The sequence below is a fragment of the Oryzias latipes genome, chromosome 18 (assembly GCF_002234675.1).
Source record: "Oryzias latipes chromosome 18, ASM223467v1".
In the NCBI taxonomy this organism is placed as follows: domain Eukaryota; kingdom Metazoa; phylum Chordata; class Actinopteri; order Beloniformes; family Adrianichthyidae; genus Oryzias; species Oryzias latipes.
The window spans coordinates 28,870,881-28,892,899 of record NC_019876.2 but is presented as its reverse complement, the minus strand read 5'-3'; the positions used below and the strand labels follow the sequence as shown (position 1 = coordinate 28,892,899).

The 22,019-nt window shown below is 48.0% G+C and overlaps 3 protein-coding genes across 7 annotated transcripts; 1 reads left to right on the top strand and 2 right to left on the bottom strand.

Annotated features, from left to right (window-relative positions):
- Positions 1-1,267: 1,267 nt before the first annotated feature.
- tifa (TRAF interacting protein with forkhead associated domain) lies at positions 1,268-2,453 on the top strand. Its single transcript, XM_004080059.4, has 2 exons — positions 1,268-1,398; positions 1,474-2,453. The coding sequence occupies exon 2, from the start codon at positions 1,485-1,487 to the stop codon at positions 2,064-2,066; it is 582 nt and encodes a 193-aa protein (XP_004080107.1). The 5' UTR covers positions 1,268-1,398; positions 1,474-1,484; the 3' UTR covers positions 2,067-2,453.
- A 532-nt stretch (positions 2,454-2,985) lies between these two features.
- Positions 2,986-7,506, bottom strand: LOC101169319 (RNA-binding protein 4.1). Of its 5 annotated transcripts, none has more exons than XM_020711818.2 (5): positions 6,958-7,506; positions 6,167-6,600; positions 5,476-6,092; positions 3,676-3,751; positions 2,986-3,571 (listed from the first exon to the last, which is right to left on the bottom strand). In XM_020711818.2, the coding sequence occupies exons 2-3, from the start codon at positions 6,576-6,578 to the stop codon at positions 5,497-5,499; spliced, it is 1,008 nt and encodes a 335-aa protein (XP_020567477.1). In that variant the 5' UTR covers positions 6,579-6,600; positions 6,958-7,506; the 3' UTR covers positions 2,986-3,571; positions 3,676-3,751; positions 5,476-5,496. The 5 variants fall into 5 exon arrangements, with proteins under 5 accessions (XP_020567477.1, XP_020567476.1, XP_020567475.1 ...); XM_020711817.2 differs by having other exon boundaries at positions 3,676-5,243; positions 6,167-6,595; positions 6,958-7,199; XM_020711816.2 differs by having other exon boundaries at positions 3,676-5,243; positions 6,958-7,174.
- Positions 7,507-10,237: 2,731 nt separating this feature from the next.
- Positions 10,238-21,811, bottom strand: LOC111949231. Its single transcript, XM_023965866.1, has 2 exons — positions 21,139-21,811; positions 10,238-11,236 (listed from the first exon to the last, which is right to left on the bottom strand). The coding sequence occupies exons 1-2, from the start codon at positions 21,671-21,673 to the stop codon at positions 10,845-10,847; spliced, it is 927 nt and encodes a 308-aa protein (XP_023821634.1). The 5' UTR covers positions 21,674-21,811; the 3' UTR covers positions 10,238-10,844.
- Positions 21,812-22,019: the final 208 nt, after the last annotated feature.

The following is a 22,019-nucleotide window of genomic DNA, read 5'->3' as shown; positions in this document are numbered from 1 at the left end:
GATTTATTATTGATCTGTGAGAAAAGTTTTTTGTTTTTTCACGAGTTTCAGTGTTTTTCTCACTGACCTCCAGTAGAGCGCATGAGTCTTATCAAGAAAGCCTCCCCCTTCTCAGATAAGGTTCTGGAGCTATTTGTCAGAAACTGCAAAAAAAAATAAAAAAATCCCTGGTTTTTCCCAAAACTTTAGTCACACATGCTTTGAGTTTAGCAAACAGCAACATGTCTGACAGTTTTACCCAGATGGAGAGAGAGGAAAAGAGGAGAATGTTGATCAGCACTGGGTTAATGTGTGACTGTCTCCTTCCAATGAGAAAAGCTTCCCGCCACGGCTGTAAACGATGAAGGCTTTCTGGTAAACCGCACTGTGGCCTTGAAGCTGTTGTTGCTTCAGTCAGGAATTTACAAGCAGCCGTGGTGCGTTCAGGGAACCACGTTAAAGGCCATTGTTTCTTCTCTTTGCTGTTTGTTCTCAAAATAAGAGAAGTTTGCAAAAGATTGACTGCTTCTATTTACAGCCCCCCTCCCATCATCTTTGGATCTATTTTAAAAGCATTCCCAGTGGTTTTTTGATGAGGATTATGGTGATTTTAGCCAAAATCTGTGTCGTTTTTGAGGCAGTAGTTCACAAGAAATTCACCTATGAGTTGTGGGCGAAAACCAGCGAGTGACCTCAACCCCCTTTCCCCTTCCCATCGCTGAGAGTTCTCTGTTTACAGGCTCTCTCGCTAGCTTACAGCCCTTCATACCCCCAGGCTATCCAGCCATCCGGTTCAGATCCAGATTCCAGTTCAGGCGAGGAGAACAAAGACGTTCATGGATCTATTGGTCTGTAAGTGGATCAATCAGAATGTAATATTTTTTTGTCTGCTTCTCATTCACCGCTTTTTGAATAAAGAAATACTAAAAAATAAAAATTTGAGCCTAATTTTCTTAATCTATGTCATCCATCATCAGAAAAATAACCAGAGAACATGTTCAAAACACCAAAATCACACTTTTCCTGGAAGTAAAAGTCTTGAAGAAGGAACAAACAATTCCTCAAAATGCTAAAGAAACTGTTGAACAAAATTAAAGTCACAGCAAAAAAATCATTTTTTACCAAATAGATATTTTTTACTAGTAGAAAACAGAACCAAAAATGCTTTTTGAGAACAACCATGATAACTGTATTCTTATAACAGTAACAAAACCTCATTTCAGAAAACAGATGAAAACAAAGTGTTGTTTTTCCAGAGTTGCACTTGAAAGCATCAGGTGGAGCAGGGGGGAGTGAGGACAGTCGTTCTTGTGTCAGTCTTCCTGTTTGCAGCAGCACCATTACATTCCTGAGCTGCTTCATCGTCATCCAGACACAGAGGAACGGCTCCGTCTGCGCCTGAAAGCAGCAAGCGCTCAGGTAGGAAACTAACTCCACCCCCTGAACCCATCTTCTTGACTTTGATGACATGTTTTTCTGTCTCTCTTGGATCAGTTTCTGCCACCATGAGCGTGTCTCAGACTCTGGAGACTGAGGAGGATCTTCTGACTTGCCTCCGTATCAAGTTCTACCACCCGCAGCAGAACCAGCGGGGTCTCTATGGCCTCCTTCCTCTGGGAAGCAGGAGAAGACACCCTGCCGATGACCCTCTCCGGCTGGGCCGGGACGCCCAGACCTGCTCCTACGGTCTGGTGGACCCTCGGGTTTCCCGCAAGCAGCTGGCCATCTACGCGTACCGCTCCCCCAACAGTCCGGAAATGCTGTTCACCATCCAGAACCTGAGCCAGAGGGGAAAGCTGTCGGTGAACGGTTCGACCCTGGGATACCTGGAGAGGACGGACGTCCCGGACAAAGCCCTCATCAGGTTCCTGGAGTACGAGATGCTGATCATCCGGGAGTCGGGAGAGGCCAAGAGCAGCTTCGAGGTGGAGTTTGAGGTGATGGCGGTTCCTCCATCCAGAGAGACGTGCACGTTTGAGACTGGAGTCAGACCCATCATGGACACGGGCTTGATGAACAACGCCCCGGCTATGCTCAGAGATGTCGGCCCCCAGGAGTCAGATGAGACTCTGTCCTGTTCCTACTGAAGGGTTACGTCTTTAGGATGCTCCTGTTGACCACCTGAGTCAATCGTCTCCACACTGGATCGATTGAAAAGCCAGGTGACAATGTGTAAATATTCTGTACTTGTTTTTTTTTTCATTTATATTTGTGTTCAGTCAAAATTTAATGAAATGTTGTGTCTTAACACCTGAAAGGTACTGAATGGTTTTGCAAACTAAGCTAGCAGATTAACATCTCTCCATCTTCAAAAATGTTCTGCAAGATCCAAAGTGAAACATGCTCAGAGTTATTTGTGTAGAAGTGAGTCTATTACTGACATTTTATTGTGTTTTTTACTAAAACAAATGAAAGACGAGGATTGAAACCCGTCAAAGGTCATGCTGAATAAAGTAAAAACAGCTGATCGAGTGTTTTTCGTCACACATTTCTGAGTTTGCTGGAAGGAAAGACGCGGTTCTGGATGAAGCCACGTTCACGCCATCGTCAACACTGACAGGAGATAAGAATTTTATCCAGTCCGACAGTCGGTGATCTCATCTGGAAGCTCAGACAGAGACGGCCGACTCCGGGGAAGGAACTCCCACCAAAAAGCAGAAGTGAGAAATGAAGAGAGAAAGGAACACATTCGTCTCTGAGGCAGAACGGAAACACTGGGCCTGCCGACTCGGGATTCGAACACCGTCAAGCGGGCGGAGATGCCATCCAGATGTGGCGGTGAACCGGCGTTATCTTATCTTTACTGATCTTTGAACTAGAGTCAGGCGTCTCCGGCTCATCCGTCGGCATGATTCCAGCCCGGAATTCTCTGTCTCTCTTTGTGACCTAAAATGACCTTTGACCTGCTTTATGACAAAGATGCACCGTCAAAAACAGACACACGGCTTTATGTCCAAACACCAGCTTCAATGAAACTTTATTTACAAATGGAGAGAAACAACGAGATATTAAAAAAAATAGTTTATTTACAAATTGGAAAAACAAGACAAAAAATTCAGAACAAGCTTTCGAAGAACATTTCTGCTGACATCAGCAAAGACCGAAAATATTCATCTTCAATGCCAGTACGAGGAAATGAAACAGAAATTCCCTCTTCCTGTGTGCTTAAGGGTTGTTTTACTGGTTAGTTCACATTTCATGTTGGCCGTTTCCAGAAAGAGAGACGGGGTAATAGTGGTGGCAGTTTTGCTCCATCATCCCATTTCATCCTTTTGATCAAATTTGACATCAAAGACTTTCAGCCGTTTGCATCAACGGGAACATTGGAATGTGCAGAGAAAGGCTGTGAAGCCGCTCCTGCGGAGCTCACCTGCTATTTTTGACATAAACCTAAACTCTCCAGCTTCTCTTCTTAAACTCAAAAGCTGAAATGTTCCTTTCTTCAAACCAGATGTCAACCCATCAAACCTAATGTTTAAGGGGAAACAGAAGCGACCAGCGGCGTTTCCGTCTCCATCGCTCACTTCACAGTGGTTGGAGGTGATGCTGGAAGCTTCCACACAAAACCCCGCCTCCTTGGAGGAGGAGCTACCTGCAGCACAAGACAGAGGTTCAAATCTATGCAGCTCATTGAACTGTAACGCAGAAAAAAGGCGGGTTCAGGATCAAGTAGAAACAGAAGATTCTGGCATTTACCTTGTTGCTAGGAGACGGAGGCCGTCTTCAGAGGAGGACTGAACCTGAGCGGACATCTCCTGTTTAAACGCTAAACCTACGAAGAGCACAAATACTAAGAAAACAAGAAACTTAGGAGCAAAATGTCCACGAGCGACAAACGGTGACAAGGAGGAAGATTTGCAGCCCTTCTGCTTAGAAATGAGAAAGCAGAAGTGGGACGATGCACAGAGAGAAGCTGCTGTTGTGAAATCAGAGCCCCCTCCCCACTGCAAACGCAGGCTAAAAGGCCCTCATGAGGCGGAGACGGCGGCAGGAGCCGGGGAACCGTGGAGGACATCATCCTTTCAGCCGACGGCCAGCGTCCCGCCTCTGTTAGCCGACGGCTGTGAGGGAAATCAGCAGAGATCCCGTTTGACGGGTTCGGAGGATTTTCTTTTGACAGAGCAACACTTTTGAAAGCGACTGGAAGGAAGTCTGGTCAAATAAATGTAAGTGTAATTCTGTTTCCTGGATTTTAAGGTGGTTTGTGGAGATGGAGTCACATCCGTCACGGTTTCGGAGACGCCGCTCGTCTTACGGTTAGGATGATGGCTTAAACTCATGAGGTCACTTTTATGTTTTGTCATTTCTAAAAATGTTTTGGTTTGACTACAAAGTGACACAACTGGGCATCGAGACTTAAAAAATGACAAATTCCAACATTAAAAACTAATTTAAATGTTTGTTTTGCCCTCTACCAGAAATAGTTTTTCAACTGATTAAAAAATAAAAAATGAATATTTCTGCTTCTTCTAAATAAATCGATTTGACTCCTAAACTTTTATTTTTAACTCAAAAATTGTCTTTGATTTGAACTTAAACTCATCCACTAGGATTAGATCGGACCTGGAAACCAAACCAACAGAGACCCTGAAGGCCACATCAACTGTGGTCCAATCAAGAGGGATTTAAAAACATAAACATTTCCTTTTTTCAGAAGATGTAAGACAATAATTTAGGATGTAAAACCGTCACCACACGTGAACGGCGTGACGAGCGCGTCGCTCAGCAGTTCATCCAGTCGGCACAGAAGAGTCAAACGCAACGAAGAGCAGCTTCAGTTTTAAAAAAAACTTCTTTCATTTATTGAAAAAGCCTTCAAAATAAAAAGAAGTTGGAAAGTGAGGACACACAGGTTCGATTCCCGCAAAACCAGAACTTTAGAAAATAACAGCACACACAGGCGAGCTGGATGTTAACTGAGGTGGAGGAAAACCTTTACGGATGACAAAGGCTTTTTCTGGAAGTTTGAATACATTCTCTTATTGTGAAAAACCAGTGGCTCAAAGTTATGAAGTTGATGCCTCACACGGGGGCAGAAAATAACAAAAACCAACAACATTCGCTCCGGAAAAACACCCAGAATAAAACAGAAGAACAGAGAGAAAAAAAGAAAATCGATCACATGGAATCGTGCGTTTTAAGAAACGCGGCCGCCTGCAATTTCTCCCGGTAAGTTTCCTGCGAACGCAACGCGATCCGCCATAGACATGGGGGTGTACGATGCCACGTGCATCAGCAGACGACGATGTGGTCATTTTCTAAACCTGGGAAGAGAGACATCACATGTCAAGGAGGTTTTCTCACAGGGTTTGTGGACGTTTGTTAGCTAAAGCAGCAGCATTTCAGGACACTAGCAGGAACGTTTACTGGACTTGATTGGGGTTTGGCAGCAGCTCCACTGCTATGGGGAGCTTTGGTTGACGGTCAAGACAGATGGAAGCAGAGATCAGACTTTGATATAAATGCGTGTTATGATTGAGGTTTTGCCGTTCTCACCTGGTGTCACCAGCGTGCCGTCTAATAGCTTGCGTACCGGGACGGCGGCGGCGGAGGGGGAGGCGGTACACTGTTGGCGTAGGAATCTCTGGGGCGAGGAGTCGCATAGAGCGGCACCCTGGAGATGGGGGAGAGCCGAGCCCGCTCATAGGCGTACCCGTTACCGGGCGACGGAGCGGGCGGAGGGAAGACTCGTTTGATGGGGCTCCGGTCTCTGAAAGAGGATGGAGGCGGCGGGAGGGGCCGGCGCTCTATTCCGAGACGTTCCCTGACAAGCGCGGAGGGAGGCGGCGGTGGAGGAATGGAGCGCCGGTCATCGTAGCCTGATGTGGCGAGCGGGCGGGCTCTGTATTTCTCATAAAAATCCACCAATCCATAGGAACTCCGCTCGCCGTAGCCAGGGACAGGATAGGGGGCTTGTCTCGCTGGAGGAGGGGGCGGTGGTGGAGGAGGAAGAGGAGGGTAACCTGTGCGACCTCTATAGAGAGGCTCGGGCCGCTCGGGTCGATAAGGAGCAGGGGGATAGTAGCCCGTTCTGGGAGGGGGCGGCAGGTGCTCCTCCTCTTCCGGAGCCCCCCTGGGTCTGCTCTTTGACACCCGGACCTGAATGCGCTTTCCTGAGAGACAGAAACACAGCCCCTTCAGCTGAATCGACCGCTCCACCGTGGCCCGGCGCGACAGCGGCACTCACCTTGGAAGTCCTTGTTGTCCAGGGCCTGGAGGGCGTCCATGCCCTCATCATAGTTGGCCATGTGGACGAAGGCAAAGTTTTTGATGACGGCGCACTCCGTGACGCTGCCGTACTCCTCGAACAGCTCCCGCAGCTCACTTTCAGAGCCCTTCTCCACGTTGACGACGTGGAGCTTCAGGGCGCCCTGGGGGTTCTTGCCCCTGCTGGGCTCCACGTTCATGGCCCTGCCGCCCACCCTGCGGAGGTGGAGCTCGCGGATGGCTTTGGTGGCACACTTCCGGTCATCCATGTGGACGAACGCGTAGTTCCTGTACTTGGCGCACTCCGTGACCGCGCCATACTCGCGGAAGAGAGCTTCAATCTCCTCCTTCTCGGTCTCAGGAGAAAGATTCCCGATAAAAATCTTTACCATAGCCGCTTCTTCTTTTTCTACTCTACAAAAAAAGTAAGCAGCGCAAAACAGAAACGAGTTTTCAACTCAATCAATAACGGAACTGGTTCACTTTGAAGGGGACAGCTCGATTGGAACAATGTTTCTAGAGACGTTCGACTCTTGTAAAACATTTACGTGTGTCTTATTGGGAAAACTTAGAGGACAGGTGAATGTTTTTCGCCTCCAGAGTAGCAGCACCGACTGCTAGCCGTGTTGCTATTATTAGCAAGCTGAAGTTAGCTACGAAAAGGTTAGCAATCATGAGACAAAATAAACTCTGGATATGAATATTAAAAAAAACTACATATAAGTGTTTTAAATGTGTGAAGTCAACAACTGCAATGTCAGATATACTCACTATTTTGGAGAGCGGCGCTAATCGAAGTAAATAGATACTCGGATAGGCTGACGGACTTCTTCTGCTTGTTTTTTTGGAGGAGGTTAGCATCCGGGACTTCCGCCACCTAGCGGCTGGAGGGGGAAGAGCAGTTTGATTCCAAACAAACTGTTTATGGCGGAAAACCTAATAAAAATAGCATTTAACATACATTTGATTAAGATATGGTAAATACTTTAGGAAATGTATATTTATAATGTTTACATTAGATAAAATAATTTAAGAATAATAAATTACATCTACCCATCTCAAAGGTTTTAAGATTGCAATGTAATTTGTGTATGGAACAATTAGTAATAGTAATAATAAATAGTAAGTTGTGTACTACACAATATTTTCATTAAATACCATCATATTTGGCACCATATCAGAAAATAAATGGGAAGAAATCTATTTAATCATAATTCTTTGCCTGGTAAATTTAACACACAAATTCAAACTGTCAAGGAACCAGGGAAGGAGGCCGAGTACTAGTGAGCGTAGAAGTAACCATCCAGGATGAAACATCCAAGATCCATGAATACATCAAGTTCAAGGCCCCAACTGACAGTGAATGTCTCAGACAATAGAGAGCAGAGGATACAGTGCTGGAGGACAGATCCTCATGGGAGGACAAACCCCTGCATGGGATGTACCACCGGACCATAACTGAAGTGGCTGATATCAAGAAGTCCTACCAATGGCTAGAAAGGGCTGGCCTACAGGACAGCACTGAAGCACTCATCCTGGCAGCTCAGGAACAAGCCCTGAGCACCAGAGCCATAGAGGCTCAGATCTACCACACCAGACAAGACCCCAGGTGTAGATCTACCACATCAGACAAGACCCAAGGTGTAGATCTACCACACCAGACAAGACCCAAGGTGTAGATCTACCACACCAGACAAGACCCAAGGTGTAGATCTACCACACCAGACAAGACCCAAGGTGTAGATCTACCACATCAGACAAGACCCAAGGTGTAGATCTACCACACCAGACAAGACCCAAGGTGTAGATCTACCACACCAGACAAGACCCAAGGTGTAGATCTACCACACCAGACAAGACCCAAGGTGTAGATCTACCACACCAGACAAGACCCAAGGTGTAGATCTACCACACCAGACAAGACCCAAGGTGTAGATCTACCACATCAGACAAGACCCAAGGTGTAGATCTACCACACCAGACAAGACCCAAGGTGTAGATCTACCACACCAGACAAGACCCAAGGTGTAGATCTACCACACCAGACAAGACCCAAGGTGTAGATCTACCACACCAGACAAGACCCAAGGTGTAGATCTACCACACCAGACAAGACCCAAGGTGTAGATCTACCACACCAGACAAGACCCAAGGTGTAGATCTACCACACCAGACAAGACCCAAGGTGTAGATCTACCACACCAGACAAGACCCAAGGTGTAGATCTACCACACCAGACAACACCCAAGGTGTAGATCTACAACACCAGACAAGACCCAAGGTGTAGATCTACCACACCAGACAAGACCCAAGGTGTAGATCTACCACACCAGACAAGACCCAAGGTGTAGATCTACCACACCAGACAAGACCCAAGGTGTAGATCTACCACACCAGACAAGACCCAAGGTGTAGATCTACCACACCAGACAAGACCCAGGGTATAGATCTACCACACCAGACAAGACCCAAGGTGTAGATCTACCACACCAGACAAGACCCAAGGTGTAGATCTACCACACCAGACAAGACCCAAGGTATAGATCTACCACACGAGACAAGACCCAAGGTGTAGATCTACCACACCAGACAAGACCCAAGGTGTAGATCTACCACACCAGACAAGACCCAAGGTGTAGATCTACCACACCAGACAAGACCCAAGGTGTAGATCTACCACCCCAGACAAGACCCAAGGTGTAGATCTACCACACCAGACAAGACCCAAGGTGTAGGCTGTGCAAAGAGGCGCCTAAAACAATCCAGCACATAACTGGAGGGTGTAAGATGCTGGCAGGTAAAGCATACATGGAGCACCACAATCAAGTGGCTGGAATAATATACAGGAACATGTGTGCAGAATATGAACTGGAAACCCCAAGATCAAAATGGGAAACAGCTCAAAAGGTGGTAGAGAATGAGAGGGCAAAGATCCTGTGGGACTTCCAGATCCAGACTGATAGGATGGTAATGGCGAACCAACCAGACATTGTAGTGGTGGATAAAGAACAGAGGAAAGCCGTTGTGGTGGATGTGGCAGTACCAAGCGATGGGAACATCAGGAAGAAGGAACATGAGAAACTGGAGAAATACCAGGGACTCAGAGAAGAACTGGAGAAAGCCTGGAAAGTGAAGGTGACAGTGGTGCCTGTGGTAATTGGAGCACTCGGGGCAGTAACCCCCAAGCTGGAGGAGTGGCTACAACAGATACCTGGAAAGACCTCAGACCCCTCAGTCCAGAAAAGAACAGGAACAGCTAAGATACTGCAGGACCCTCAAGCTCCCAGGCCTCTGGTAGAGGACCCGAGCTTGGAGGAGAAACCACCCGCTGAGGGTGAGAGGGGAATTTTTATTTTTAATATATATAAATTGATTTAATATAAAAAAAAACATTTGAACCTTAATTGTCTGTATTAACCCTTAGTATTCCAGGCCCGTCTGAACCTTTTTTTAATTCTACTTTACCAGTTTCTCTGTAAATTTATATTTAAACTGTCATTTGTGTGATGCTTAAGTCCAACCCCAGTTTTGTTTTTTCACAGATAGTATATTTAACCCATAACAACCCAGACTCATTTGTTTTTCTGAAAATGAAATGATTTCACCACAAACCAACTGGACCACAGAATCCGTTTCTGATATTTTCTGTTCCACTGATGTCACCGTGGATTCTTACTGATGCTGATGGAAATTACTGCCCACTTGTCGTGTCCAATCCTTTATCACATTTTATTCTCCTGTATGCGGTTTCTCACCTTCGTATTGGACTCTGAGCTGCATTAGCGCTATAGAAATGAACGCGCCTTGCCAAGTGAAGCTTTGCCGCCACTACCGGGTAAGCTGGGTTCTGGCGTCACTCTACTCATCTAATAAGCCATCCAATAGCAACATTCTTCTTTTCTGACATTTTCTTTTTGCCGTCGGTCCTCCGGCCCGTTCTCCTGGACCGGCCTCCTCAGCGTTTATCCATCCGTGGTCCCGGCTTATCCAGGAATAAGGGCGTCATCCGCCCGGAGCCTAACCGCCAAACACATGGACCATGCCGTGCACATATGTGTATCACAAATCCATCTTTATTCACATTGCTCAGATGCATTTGGACATCTGTTTCCCAGTAAAGTTCTATAAAAAATACAGCTTGAAAAGACTCTTTTTAAAGTGTGGACTTGAACTGTGTGTTTATTTAAAGAGCCACTCCGATAAAAAGTGTGTTTTTAACATGTTTTGTGGCATTTTTCTCACAATGAGATGAAAAATGCCGTTCTAAAAAGCTCGTAAAGTGTGACGTGGAAAACATGCCGACAAGCTCCACAACTCGAGACGCGGATTTCTGCTGAACTGCTGCCGCTCTGCAGAAACTATGACTCAGGACTTTGGATGAAAAACGGCCTCATGGTCATGAAAAGACCGCCGGGATCAGAAGATAATGGGAGCGGCACTTTAAGGATATTCGTTTGTCTTTGTTTTGCTTCTGACTGAGAAAAATCAACGTTTTATTCGGATTGTAGGATAATCAGATTTCCAGATTTTCATTTGAATGCATCTTTAGAAACAGGTGTAGAGTTTTAAAAAAGATCAAGTATTGGTTTTCAGACTAGTGGGACGGGTCGGTTAGTCTGATGTTCCACCAATAACAGAAAGCGGTCATGGGGGGGGGGTTACATGGGGGACGTTTGTTGAGCTCGAGCCATTCTTTGGCTGGGAGGGGGCACCATGGAGTCCAGCAGTCTGTTCATCATCCTCTCAAACATGTGATTGGTCTGCCTCTGCAGCTCCAGGCGGCGCTCCTCCGCCTCCATGCTGGCCTTCATCCAGTCGTTCAGCATCTGGACCTCCTGCTCGTGGCGCAGCTCCTCCATCCGCATGAACTCCTCGTGCTGCCGCTGCTGCCGTTCTATGAACACGCCCATCACGTCGCTGGCGTCCATCCTCGCCTTTCGCTTCTTCTTCCTGCCCAAAGTTGGGGGGGGCTTCACGTCCGTGCAGTCGTCAAACGGCGCCTGACTGGGCGGGTCCACGGGGAGTGACGCGTCCGACGCGGAGGATGTGGCTGTTCGGACGAGACGACACACGCCAGCGTCAACCCCGGGTCATGCAAGGTCGTTACGGTGCAAGCACACCGCTATTCCCCTCTAAAACATAACAGTTAAAGGCATAACCCCCCCCCAAACCCAGGAGCAAACTCAGGCACAGAGACGGCGTGCTGAGGCCTGAACGCCGGTTGGAGACAAATACCTCACGACCATCGACTGTATGCCAGAACTGGACTGCATTAGTGTGATGTCATCTCTAGAAAACGCTCCACTTCCAGCCTCCAGGAAAAACATCCACAAGTTCATCACCGGCTTTATTTTTGCAGATTTTCAATTTGATTCTAAAAACGTCATATTTGGTTTTCAGAGTTTTGAACACAAAGATCGTGATGCTTTCTTGTTTATAGACATGTCGTTATTCCTGGTTAAAATCCATATTTAAAAGTAAAATTGATTATAAAAAAAGCTGAATTCTTCTGACTGAAACTGGAACTGCAGCAATATTTTAAATTAATTTCTGCTTTAAAAAAATGCAAAAATCGATTAACATCTGTACATCTTCTGGATTAATGACAAGTTAACTCAGGCATTTTTATTTTTTGTCTTTTTATTTTAATTATGGGTTTTGGTCACGCCCTCGTTTTGGTCACGCCCACGGGTGTTGGTCACGCCCTCATGTTTTGGTCACGCCCACATGTTGGTCATGCCCACAGGTGTTGGTCACGCCCACGGGTGTTGGTCACGCCCTCATGTTTTGGTCACGCCCTCATGTTTTGGTCACGCTTGCATGCTTTGGTCACCCCCGCATGCTTTGGTCACGCCCACGGGTTTTGGTCACGCCCTCATGTTTTGGTCACGCCCACGGGTGTTGGTCACGCCCTCATGTTTTGGTCACGCCCTCATGTTTTGGTCACGCTTGCATGCTTTGGTCACCCCCGCATGCTTTGGTCACCCCCGCATGCTTTGGTCACGCCCACGGGTTTTGGTCACGCCCGCATGCTTTGGTCACGCCCTCATGTTTTGGTCACGCCCTCATGTTTTGGTCACGCTTGCATGCTTTGGTCACCCCCGCATGCTTTGGTCACGCCCACGGGTTTTGGTCACGCCCTCATGTTTTGGTCACGCCCACGGGTGTTGGTCACGCCCTCATGTTTTGGTCACGCCCTCATGTTTTGGTCACGCTTGCATGCTTTGGTCACCCCCGCATGCTTTGGTCACGCCCACGGGTTTTGGTCACGCCCGCATGCTTTGGTCACGCCCACGGGTTTTGGTCACGCCCTCATGTTTTGGTCACGCCCACGGGTTTTGGTCACGCCCTCATGTTTTGGTCACGCCTACTGGTCTTGGTCACGCCCTCATGTTTTGGTCACGCCCACGGGTGTTGGTCACGCCCTCATGTTTTGGTCACACCAACGGGTTTTGGTCACGCCCTCATGTTTTGGTCACGCCTACTGGTTTTGGTCACGCCCTCATGTTTTGGTCACGCCCACGGGTGTTGGTCACGCCCGCGGGTGTTGGTCACGCCCTCATGTTTTGGTCACGCCCTCATGTTTTGGTCACGCTTGCATGTTTTGGTCACCCCCGCATGCTTTGGTCACGCCCACGGGTTTTGGTCACGCCCTCATGTTTTGGTCACGCCTACTGGTCTTGGTCACGCCCTCATGTTTTGGTCACGCCCACGGGTGTTGGTCACGCCCTCATGTTTTGGTCACGCCCTCATGTTTTGGTCACGCCCTCATATTTTGGTCACACCAACGGGTTTTGGTCACGCCCTCATGTTTTGGTCACGCTTGCATGCTTTGGTCACACCCTCATGTTTTGGTCACACCAACGGGTTTTGGTCACGCCCTCATGTTTTGGTCACACCAACGGGTTTTGGTCACGCCCTCATGTTTTGGTCACGCCTACTGGTTTTGGTCACGCCCTCATGTTTTGGTCACGCCCACGGGTGTTGGTCACGCCCTCATGTTTTGGTCACGCCCTCATGTTTTGGTCACGCTTGCATGCTTTGGTCCCACCCTCATGTTTTGGTCACACCAACGGGTTTTGGTCACGCCCTCATGTTTTGGTCACGCCTACTGGTTTTGGTCACGCCCTCATGTTTTGGTCACGCCCTCATGTTTTGGTCACGCTTGCATGCTTTGGTCCCACCCTCATGTTTTGGTCACACCAACGGGTTTTGGTCACGCCCTCATGTTTTGGTCACGCCTACTGGTTTTGGTCACGCCCTCATGTTTTGGTCACGCCTACTGGTTTTGGTCACGCCCTCATGTTTTGGTCACGCCCACGGGTGTTGGTCACGCCCTCATGTTTTGGTCACGCCCTCATGTTTTGGTCACGCCCTCATGTTTTGGTCACGCTTGCATGCTTTGGTCACACCAACGGGTTTTGGTCACGCCCTCATGTTTTGGTCACGCTTGCATGCTTTGGTCCCACCCTCATGTTTTGGTCACACCAACGGGTTTTGGTCACGCCCTCATGTTTTGGTCACGCCTACTGGTTTTGGTCACGCCCTCATGTTTTGGTCACGCCTACTGGTTTTGGTCACGCCCTCATGTTTTGGTCACGCCCACGGGTGTTGGTCACGCCCTCATGTTTAGGTCACGCCCTCATGTTTTGTTCACGCCCTCATGTTTTGGTCACGCTTGCATGCTTTGGTCCCACCCTTATGTTCCCGCCCTCATGTTTTGGTCACACCCTCATGTTTTGGTCACACCAACGGGTTTTGGTCACGCCCTCATGTTTTGGTCACGCCTACTGGTTTTGGTCACGCCCTCATGTTTTGGTCACACCCTCATGTTTTGGTCACACCAACGGGTTTTAGTCACGCCCTCATGTTTTGGTCACGCCTACTGGTTTTGGTCACGCCCACGGGTGTTGGTCACGCCCTCATGTTTTGGTCACGCCCTCATGTTTTGGTCACGCCCTCATATTTTGGTCACACCAACGGGTTTTGGTCACGCCCTCATGTTTTGGTCACGCTTGCATGCTTTGGTCACACCCTCATGTTTTGGTCACACCAACGGGTTTTGGTCACGCCCTCATGTTTTGGTCACACCAACGGGTTTTGGTCACGCCCTCATGTTTTGGTCACGCCTACTGGTTTTGGTCACGCCCTCATGTTTTGGTCACGCCCACGGGTGTTGGTCACGCCCTCATGTTTTGGTCACGCCCTCATGTTTTGGTCACGCCCTCATGTTTTGGTCACGCTTGCATGCTTTGGTCCCACCCTCATGTTTTGGTCACACCAACGGGTTTTGGTCACGCCCTCATGTTTTGGTCACGCCTACTGGTTTTGGTCACGCCCTCATGTTTTGGTCACGCCCTCATGTTTTGGTCACGCTTGCATGCTTTGGTCCCACCCTCATGTTTTGGTCACACCAACGGGTTTTGGTCACGCCCTCATGTTTTGGTCACGCCTACTGGTTTTGGTCACGCCCTCATGTTTTGGTCACGCCTACTGGTTTTGGTCACGCCCTCATGTTTTGGTCACGCCCACGGGTGTTGGTCACGCCCTCATGTTTTGGTCACGCCCTCATGTTTTGGTCACGCCCTCATGTTTTGGTCACGCTTGCATGCTTTGGTCACACCAACGGGTTTTGGTCACGCCCTCATGTTTTGGTCACGCTTGCATGCTTTGGTCCCACCCTCATGTTTTGGTCACACCAACGGGTTTTGGTCACGCCCTCATGTTTTGGTCACGCCTACTGGTTTTGGTCACGCCCTCATGTTTTGGTCACGCCTACTGGTTTTGGTCACGCCCTCATGTTTTGGTCACGCCCACGGGTGTTGGTCACGCCCTCATGTTTAGGTCACGCCCTCATGTTTTGTTCACGCCCTCATGTTTTGGTCACGCTTGCATGCTTTGGTCCCACCCTTATGTTCCCGCCCTCATGTTTTGGTCACACCTTCATGTTTTGGTCACACCAACGGGTTTTGGTCACGCCCTCATGTTTTGGTCACGCCTACTGGTTTTGGTCACGCCCTCATGTTTTGGTCACACCCTCATGTTTTGGTCACACCAACGGGTTTTAGTCACGCCCTCATGTTTTGGTCACGCCTACTGGTTTTGGTCACGCCCTCATGTTTTGGTCACGCCCTCATGTTTTGGTCACACCAACGGGTTTTGGTCACACCCTCATGTTTTGGTCACACCAACGGGTTTTGGTCACACCCTCATGTTTTGGTCACACCAACGGGTTTTGGTCACGCCCTCATGTTTTGGTCACGCCTACTGTTTTTGGTCACGCCCTCATGTTTTGGTCACGCCCACGGGTGTTGGTCACGCCCTCATGTTTTGGTCACGCCCTCATGTTTTGGTCACACCAACGGGTTTTGGTCACGCCCTCATGTTTTGGTCACACCAACGGGTTTTGGTCACGCCCTCATGTTTTGGTCACGCCTACTGGTTTTGGTCACGCCCTCATGTTTTGGTCACGCCCACGGGTGTTGGTCACGCCCTCATGTTTTGGTCACGCCCTCATGTTTTGGTCACGCCCTCATGTTTTGGTCACGCTTGCATGCTTTGGTCCCACCCTCATGTTTTGGTCACACAAACGGGTTTTGGTCACGCCCTCATGTTTTGGTCACGCCTACTGGTTTTGGTCACGCCCTCATGTTTTGGTCACACCAACGGGTTTTGGTCACGCCCTCATGTTTTGGTCACGCCTACTGGTTTTGGTCCCACCCTCATGTTTTGGTCACACAAACGGGTTTTGGTCACGCCCTCATGTTTTGGTCACGCCTACTGGTTTTGGTCACGCCCTCATGTTTTGGTCACGCCCACGGGTGTTGGTCACGCCCTCATGTTTTGGTCACGCCAACGGGTTTTGGTCACGCCCTCATGTTTTGGTCACACCAACGGGTTTTGGTCACGCCCTCATGTTTTGGTCACGCCTACTGGTTTTTGTCACGACCTCATGTTTTGGTCACGCCCACGGGTGTTGGTCACGCCCTCATGTTTTGGTCACGCCCTCATGTTTTGGTCACGCTTGCATGCTTTGGTCCCACCCTCATGTTTTGGTCACGCTTGCATGCTTTGGTCCCACCCTCATGTTTTGGTCACACAAACGGGTTTTGGTCACGCCCTCATGTTTTGGTCACGCCTACTGGTTTTGGTCACGCCTACTGGTTTTGGTCACACCCAAGCTGTTTCCTTGGAAACCAAAGTGGACCATGTGCCAACACAGGAAGATTCAGAAATCCTGACCCTACGGTGAAGATGTCAGTCCAGCAAAGACTATGTTGTTCACTCCAGTCTCTGCATGAAGACAAATGAAGGTATTCTGGAGGACGCCCACTCCACCATCCCAAATGTCTCAATTATCTTTATTAAAACTGGAACCACCAGGACAGCAGTGGTGCAGTGGTCAACCTCTGCTCTGAATATTGAAGGTTTGGTTCCTCCTTCGCCTGCCCACGTGTTGAAGTGGGCAAGACACCGATGATGGTTACAGGTTGGTCAGCAGCGGAGCCCCCACCAGAGTGTGGATGTGTGAACGGGACTGTGACTGTAAGGAGTTCATCAAAATTCACCTGTCGGCGGGGAAGAAGCCTGCCCTTACCCCCCCTCCCCTTTGTCTACACTCTCTCCCGCTTACAGCCCCTCACAACCTTATGGAAGCAGATGTGTCTCATAATTCAAAATTGTTGTCTCTGAAACTGTTGGTGACTTGAAAACAGACGTTTGGGAACGCCGTGTCTTGTTTACTGAAAGGGCCAACGGCGCAGAAGAAGAGTGAGCGCTGACGTCATAGCCCCGCCTCCTCCTGGAAATGCTGACTGGGAATGAATTATGCGACACTTCTTTTTGCGCGGTGGATGAGAAAACAAAAATGCCTCTTTGCTTTATTGCTTTCATTACGTCACAGAATGAGTGTTGCTGAAGTAGAAAATGAAAAAGCAATTTGAAGGATTGATTTTTTTATTTGATCTTTGAGTCAACAAACGCAGCTTTATTTTTAAAATGAAAAAGCATTTCTGGCATTGACTTTTATTTTGAAATATGAGACACGTGTGCTTCCATACAACCCAACATTACTGCTGTCACACAAATGGCGAGCAGTATTGGCGCTATCCGGGCATCTTTTTGCCTGAAAGTGGATTTTTTCGTCTGCTCCTGATACACAATGTTATCAATAAAGAAAATCATATTCAGAAACACAAATTTAAGCTAAATGAATTCACATACGTCTTCTATCATCAGAGAAATGTCACGGGAACAATTTAAAAAATAATACACAATGGGCGGGTCTGTAAATCATCCTCTAGAGGAAAAGGGATAGAAAATTCAGTTCCCCCATAAAAAAATATTGACTGTCATTATTTAATATTATTACATTTTTGACCATTATTTCTGTTATTAAAATAAGTGTAACCTTAGCTTAGGGGGCTGGAAGGTACGGAGCCCTCCAGGTGCCAGTGGTTACAAAAAACAAACAAACAGTACAAGCAGAATTGATTAATCTGTGGGCACGGATTAATCAGATTAACAGTTAATCTGATTTTTTTTTTTTTTTTACCACTGGCACCTGGAGGGCTCCGTAGAAGAGTGTAAACATGTCGAAACTGTATAACAGAAACAAAATGCTCAATAAAGTGTTTACAAAAACAAAAAGAAGGATGTGGGGATTATTGGAACCATCCTGGAGCGGCAGGAAGAGGCGTCGCTCAGTCCAGGTCTCATATACAGTCGATGGTCTATTCCTGCTACGAATCTAGCCACAGGGGTTGCAAGCCAGTAACTTCTGTGCCGGTCCCAAGCCCGGATAAATAGAGAGGGTTGCGTCAGGAAGGGCATCCGGCGTAAAAAATTGCCAAAATAACCATGCGAATCATCCACAACACTTTAGACATACCGGATCGGTCGAGGCCCGGGTTAACAACGACCGCCACCGATGCTGTTAACCTACAGGGTGTCGGTGGAAATTTGACTACTGTTGGTGGAAGAAAGAGGGGAGGCAGAAGGGTCCGTGGCCAGAGAGAGAAGGGAAAAGGCAGGAACATAGGTTTGAGAATAGGGACTCTTAACGTTGGCACAATGACAGGGAAAGGCAGAGAGCTGGCAGACATGATGGAGAGAAGGAAGGTAGATGTACTGTGTGTGCAGGAGACAAGGTGGAAGGGCAGCAAGGCACGTAGTATTGGAGGAGGATACAAACTGTTCTATCATGGTGTTGATAGGAAGAGAAACGGGGTAGGAGTGATTCTGAAGGGGGAGTTTGTAAACAGTGTTCTAGAGGTGAAAAGAGTCTCAGACAGGATGATGAGCCTAAAGTTAGAAATTGAAGGGGTGATGGTGAATGTAGTCAGTGGGTATGCGCCACAGGTTGGCTGTGAGTTAGAAGTGAAGGAGAGATTCTGGAGTGAGTTGGATGAGGTCATAGAGAGTTTTCCCAGAGGAGAGAGAGTTGTTATTGGAGCAGACTTTAATGGGCATGTTGGTGAGGGCAACAGAGGTGATGAGGAGGTGATGGGCAGGTTTGGTGTGAAGGAAAGGAATCTGGAGGGACAGATGGTGGTGGACTTTGCGAAGAGGATGGAAATGGCTGTAGTCAACACTTACTTCCAGAAGAGAGAGGAACATAGAGTGACATACAGAAGTGGAGGTAGGAGTACTCAGGTGGACTACATCCTATGTAGACGAGGTCATTTGAGAGAGGTTAATGGCTGCAAAGTGGTGGTAGGAGAGAGTGTAGCCAGACAGCACCGCATGGTGGTGTGTAAGATGACTCTGGAGGTCAGGAAGAAGAAGAAGATAGGGAAAACAGAAAAGAAGACCAAGTGGTGGAAGCTACAGAATGAAGAAACTTGTGAGGAATTTAGGCAGAAGTTGAGGCAGGTCCTGGGTGGTCAGGATGAGCTTCCAGATGACTGGGAAACTACAGCAGAGATTATCAGGGAAACAGGTAGGAAGGTGCTAGGTGTGTCATCTGGAAAGAGGAAAGACGGTAAAGAGACTTGGTGGTGGAATGAGGAAGTACAGGAATGCGTCCAGAGGAAGAGGTTGGCTAAAAGGAAGTGGGATGTAGAAAGGACTGAGGAAGGTAGACAGGAGTACAAGGAAGCGCAGCGTAGAGTGAAAAGAGAGGTGGCAAAGGCCAAACAGAAAGCTTACGATGAGCTATATGACAGGTTAGACACAAAGGAAGGAGAAAAGGACTTGTACAGGCTAGCCAGACAGAGAGACAGAGATGGGAAGGACGTGCAACAGATAAGGGTGATTAAGGACAGAGATGGAAAGGTGCTAACAACCCAAGAGAGTGTACAGAAAAGATGGAAGGAGTATTTTGAGGAGCTGATGAACGAGGAAAATGACAGGGAAAGAAGGGAGGAAGATGTGGTTGTTGTGGAGCAGGAAGTAGCAGAGATTGGAAAGGATGAGGTTAGGAAGGCTCTGAAAAGGATGAAGAGCGGAAAGGCCGTTGGTCCTGATGACGTACCTGTGGAGGTATGGAAGTGCCTAGGAGAGACAGCAGTGGAATTTCTAACAAGGTTGTTCAATAGGATTTTAGAGAGTGAGAAGATGCCTGAGGAATGGAGGAGAAGCGTTCTGGTCCCAATCTTTAAGAACAAGGGTGACACGCAGAACTGCAGCAACTATAGAGGAATAAAGTTGATGAGCCACACAATGAAGCTGTGGGAAAGAGTAGTGGAAGCCAGGCTTAGGAAGAAGGTGGAGATTTGTGAGCAGCAGTATGGTTTCATGCCCCGTAAGAGCACCACTGATGCCATTTTTGCTTTGAGAATGTTGATGGAAAAGTACAGAGAAGGTCAGAAGGAGCTGCATTGTGTGTTCGTAGATTTAGAGAAGGCGTATGACAGGGTGCCGAGGGAGGAGCTGTGGTACTGTATGAGGTCGTCTGGAGTGGCAGAAAAGTATGTCAGAGTAGTTCAGGACATGTATGAGAGAAGTATGACGGTGGTGAGATGTGCTGTAGGTCAGACAGAGGAGTTCAAGGTGGAGGTGGGACTACACCAAGGATCAGCTTTGAGTCCTTTTTTGTTTGCTATGCTGATGGACAGGCTGACAGACGAGGTAAGACAGGAATCTCCCTGGACAATGATGTTTGCGGATGACATTGTAATTTGCAGTGAGAGTAGAGAGCAGGTGGAGGAACAGCTAGAGAGGTGGAGGTTTGCTCTGGAAAGAAGAGGCATGAAGGTCAGTCGTAGTAAGACAGAATACATGTGTCTGAACGAGAGGGATCAAGGTAGAAGCATTAGGTTACAGGGGACTGAGGTGAAGAAGGTGCAGGAGTTTAAGTACTTGGGGTCAACAGTTCAGTGTGATGGGGAGTGTGGAAAAGAGGTGAAGAGGCGAGTGCAGGCAGGTTGGAGCGGGTGGAGGAAAGTGTCAGGAGTGTTGTGTGACAGAAGAGTGCCAGCAAGACTCAAAGGAAAGGTGTACAAGACAGTGGTGAGACCAGCTCTGCTCTATGGGTTAGAGACGGTAGCAGTGAGACAGAGACAAGAGGCTGAGATGGAGGTAGCAGAGATGAAGATGTTGAGGTTCTCCTTAGGAGTGACCAGGTTAGACAGGATAAGGAACGAGTACATCAGAGGGACGGCTCATGTTGCCTGTGTTAGCGACAAAGTCAGAGAAGCCAGACTGAGATGGTTTGGACATGTTCAGAGGAGGGATAGTGGATATATTGGTAGAAGGATGTTGGAGATGGAGCTGCCTGGCAGGAGGGCAAGAGGACGGCCAAAGAGGAGATACATGGATGTCTTAACAGAGGACATGAAGTTGGCTAATGTTAGGGTAGAAGATGTCCATGACAGAGTGAGGTGGAAAAGGATGATTCGCTGTGGCGACCCCTGATGGGAAAAGCCGAAAGAGAAAGAAGAAGAAGTCTATTCCTGCTACAACCCCGCGGTAAACACCGCAACGGATGCGGTGGAAGCATCGATCACTCACCGCTCGTCGTGCTGGCCGTGACAGGCGCCAGAACCGGGTGTGTTCTGGACTCCTGGTGTGTTCTGGACTCCTCGAACAGGACCGCCTCGCTGCAGGGTTTCTGACTCAGTATCTTATCCACCGCGTCGAACCAGAACATCTTATCCTTCTCGTCCAGCGAGCTCCGCGATCTCCTGATGGCGTCTCGGATTTTCAGATACTGACAGCGCATCTTCTTGATTTTGTCGCGACACTGCTCGGTGGTTCTGTTGAATCCGCGAGAATTCAGCACGTCGCGGATTTTGGAGTAAATCTTGGAGTTTTTGTGAGTTTTCTCCAGCTCGTCCTGAATGGCGTCGTCGGCCCAGATCTCCAACAGAAACTCCACCTCGTCTCTGGACCACAGGGCCCCCTTGCTCGTCATTCTGTCCAGGGGTCTTTTGCCTTGTTTTGGCTTTATATAAGGCAGGTCAGAGGTTGCCATGTTTCGTCGCACAATTGACGTCATGACGCAGACCCTCACGTTCTTGGGGCTCACAGATAAACCGTGATGCATTCAGGGACAGTTGTTACACAGAGAGGAGGCAAAATAATCGGACTCAGAGGTTATTGGATGTCATTATCCGTTTCCTCGTTAAATGCCAGAAGGTTAAGGGATAATGTGAAACGCCAGGCCTGATTTGATTATTGATTTGGTCTTTTTTCATGAATCTCATTCACTTGCTAAGGATGCAAATTTTTTGGAAATCTCAATTCTTTTTTCCCCTTTATTATTATTATATATTGTCTAAATGACTAGATTTGGTCTAAAAACAGCAAAAAATTTGTATAAATAATAGAATAATACAATGTAAATGACATTAGGCAAGTAAATGTCATTTCTGTACTGCCAGACTTTTTAT